Source organism: Alexandromys fortis, unplaced genomic scaffold, assembly GCF_014885135.2.
Source record: "Alexandromys fortis isolate MF-2015 unplaced genomic scaffold, M_Fortis_MF-2015_v1.1 scaffold_4679, whole genome shotgun sequence".
Classification (NCBI taxonomy): domain Eukaryota; kingdom Metazoa; phylum Chordata; class Mammalia; order Rodentia; family Cricetidae; genus Alexandromys; species Alexandromys fortis.
The window spans coordinates 193-2,159 of NW_026072539.1; the positions used below are offsets into that span (position 1 = coordinate 193).

Here is a 1,967-nt window from a genome sequence, read left to right on the forward strand (position 1 = left end):
AATGAAACTATTTAGGATGCAAAGGGATCCCATACAGTACTGACAATGAGCAAAATGATACACCCACTTCGGAAGACAATTAATGGCAGTGGACAATTTCCATACAGAGATCTGAATTCAACTGTAATATTGAAACTTTACTGCTAACTCCCAAAGGGAAAAAAGTCCAAATAACCATCATCTGGGCAGTGGACAAATGAGTTTATGTTTTCACACCAGGACACTACCCATCATTATAAAATAGTTAAACACTGATATGCACAAGGATAAATCCAGTTGAAAGAAGCCAGATGCAAAAGGGTATATTTTCTGTAGATCTCATTCACTGGGGAAAAAAGTAAACATAGAAATATAAGGTTGTGCCTGGTGGTGGTGTGGTGCACACCTTTAATCCTAGCACTAGGGAGGCAGAGGCAGGCAGATCTCTGAGTTCCGGGACAGCCAGAGCTACACGGAGAACCATCAACAAAAAACAAAAGGAAAAGAAAAAAAACACATAGGGTTGAAGATGGCGATGTGTTGGGGGGATGACTTGAGTAGCACAAGGAATGTTTTGGGGTGATGGAAAATAAATACGCCATCTTGATTTTAATGGTTACAGAAATATATTATAGGTCAGAAATTACAACTCAAACCTATGGCTAAAAATGGCAAATTTTGTTTTATGTAAATTGTTTTTTTTTGGTAAAACTGACAAAGTTTCTAATAAAAAACAAAAAAAACTGAAAATAATTTACCTTATTGTCCGAAGGCAAAAAATAATGAAATCCTGTAGTTACCTCATCTCTTTAGTAGATAAATCCCTTCATTGAACAGGAGCTTTTCCTGGGATTCATGCCGGTGTGAACACATGAATGATGTCCTAGGTAAAGGTATATTTAATTTACATCCTATGAATGGTGATAGTACTAGAGTCATTAAGCTTTGGGTAGTGTGGGAACCTTACCTAAATAATCCTTTCAGTACTTACAAGAATTAAAGTAACGTTTCTTGAATCATTTCAGCCACAAAATGAGCATATTGAATTACACCGTAAACGCTATGGATATCGTTTGGATTACCATGAGAAAAAGAGAAAGAAAGAAAGTCGGGAGGCCCATGAACGTTCAAAGAAGGCAAAGAAAATGATTGGCCTGAAGGCTAAGCTCTACCATAAGCAGCGCCATGCTGAGAAAATACAAATGAAAAAGACGTAAGTGGTCCTGTCTAACTCTCAGGATCGGGAACACCCATTGGGTGATCATTGCCAAACACATTCCAAATCTCTTTCCTTTCTGATAGTATTAAGATGCACGAAAAGAGAAACACCAAGCAAAAGAATGATGAAAAGACTCCACAAGGAGCAGTACCTGCCTACCTGCTGGACAGAGAGGGGCAATCTAGAGCAAAAGTGCTTTCCAACATGATTAAGCAGAAACGAAAAGAGAAGGCGGTAAGCGATGAAAAAATTAATCTTGTCTTGCTTGACAGAAATATTTATATTAAAATTTGAGGTTCTAGGTTTATCTCCAGTTTAATTTGGAACATTAAGTGCAACTCTAGTTCCGTTTTTATATCAAAGTCCTAAAATGTTTCATAAATTTATTTTGATGATTTAAGATTTGATTATTTTTATTTTACATGTATGTTTGCCCATGTGTGTGCATTTCTGACACTGCATGATGCCGACAAAGGCCAGAACTGGAATTACTGTTGTGAGCTGCTATGTGGGTGCTGAGAACTGAATCCAGGTACTCTGAAAAGCGGCATTTGAAGGGCTCCTGGCTGCTAAGCCAGCTCTCAAGCCACAATTTTATAAATTTAGTTTGATAGAAACTTCTGTCTTATCACCAAGATTGAAATATCCCCGTTGAAAACATTTCGAATTTAAGTTTTAACAAAATGTATCACTGGGAGCTGTGGAGTAGCTCATTTGATAAAAGTTTGCCTAGTTTGTCTGTAATCCCAGCACTTGGGAGGGGGCGGGG

General features: G+C 37.8%; 1 protein-coding gene across 1 annotated transcript; it reads left to right on the forward strand.

Annotated features, from left to right (window-relative positions):
• Positions 1-963: 963 nt before the first annotated feature.
• LOC126496444 (ribosome biogenesis protein NSA2 homolog) lies at positions 964-1,928 on the forward strand (the record flags this gene model as incomplete). Its single annotated transcript, XM_050133950.1, has 2 exons — positions 964-1,192; positions 1,282-1,928. Coding segments are annotated over 2 exons (440 nt in total), but the record flags the coding sequence as incomplete, so codon positions are not given.
• Between the last annotated feature and the right edge of the window lie 39 nt (positions 1,929-1,967).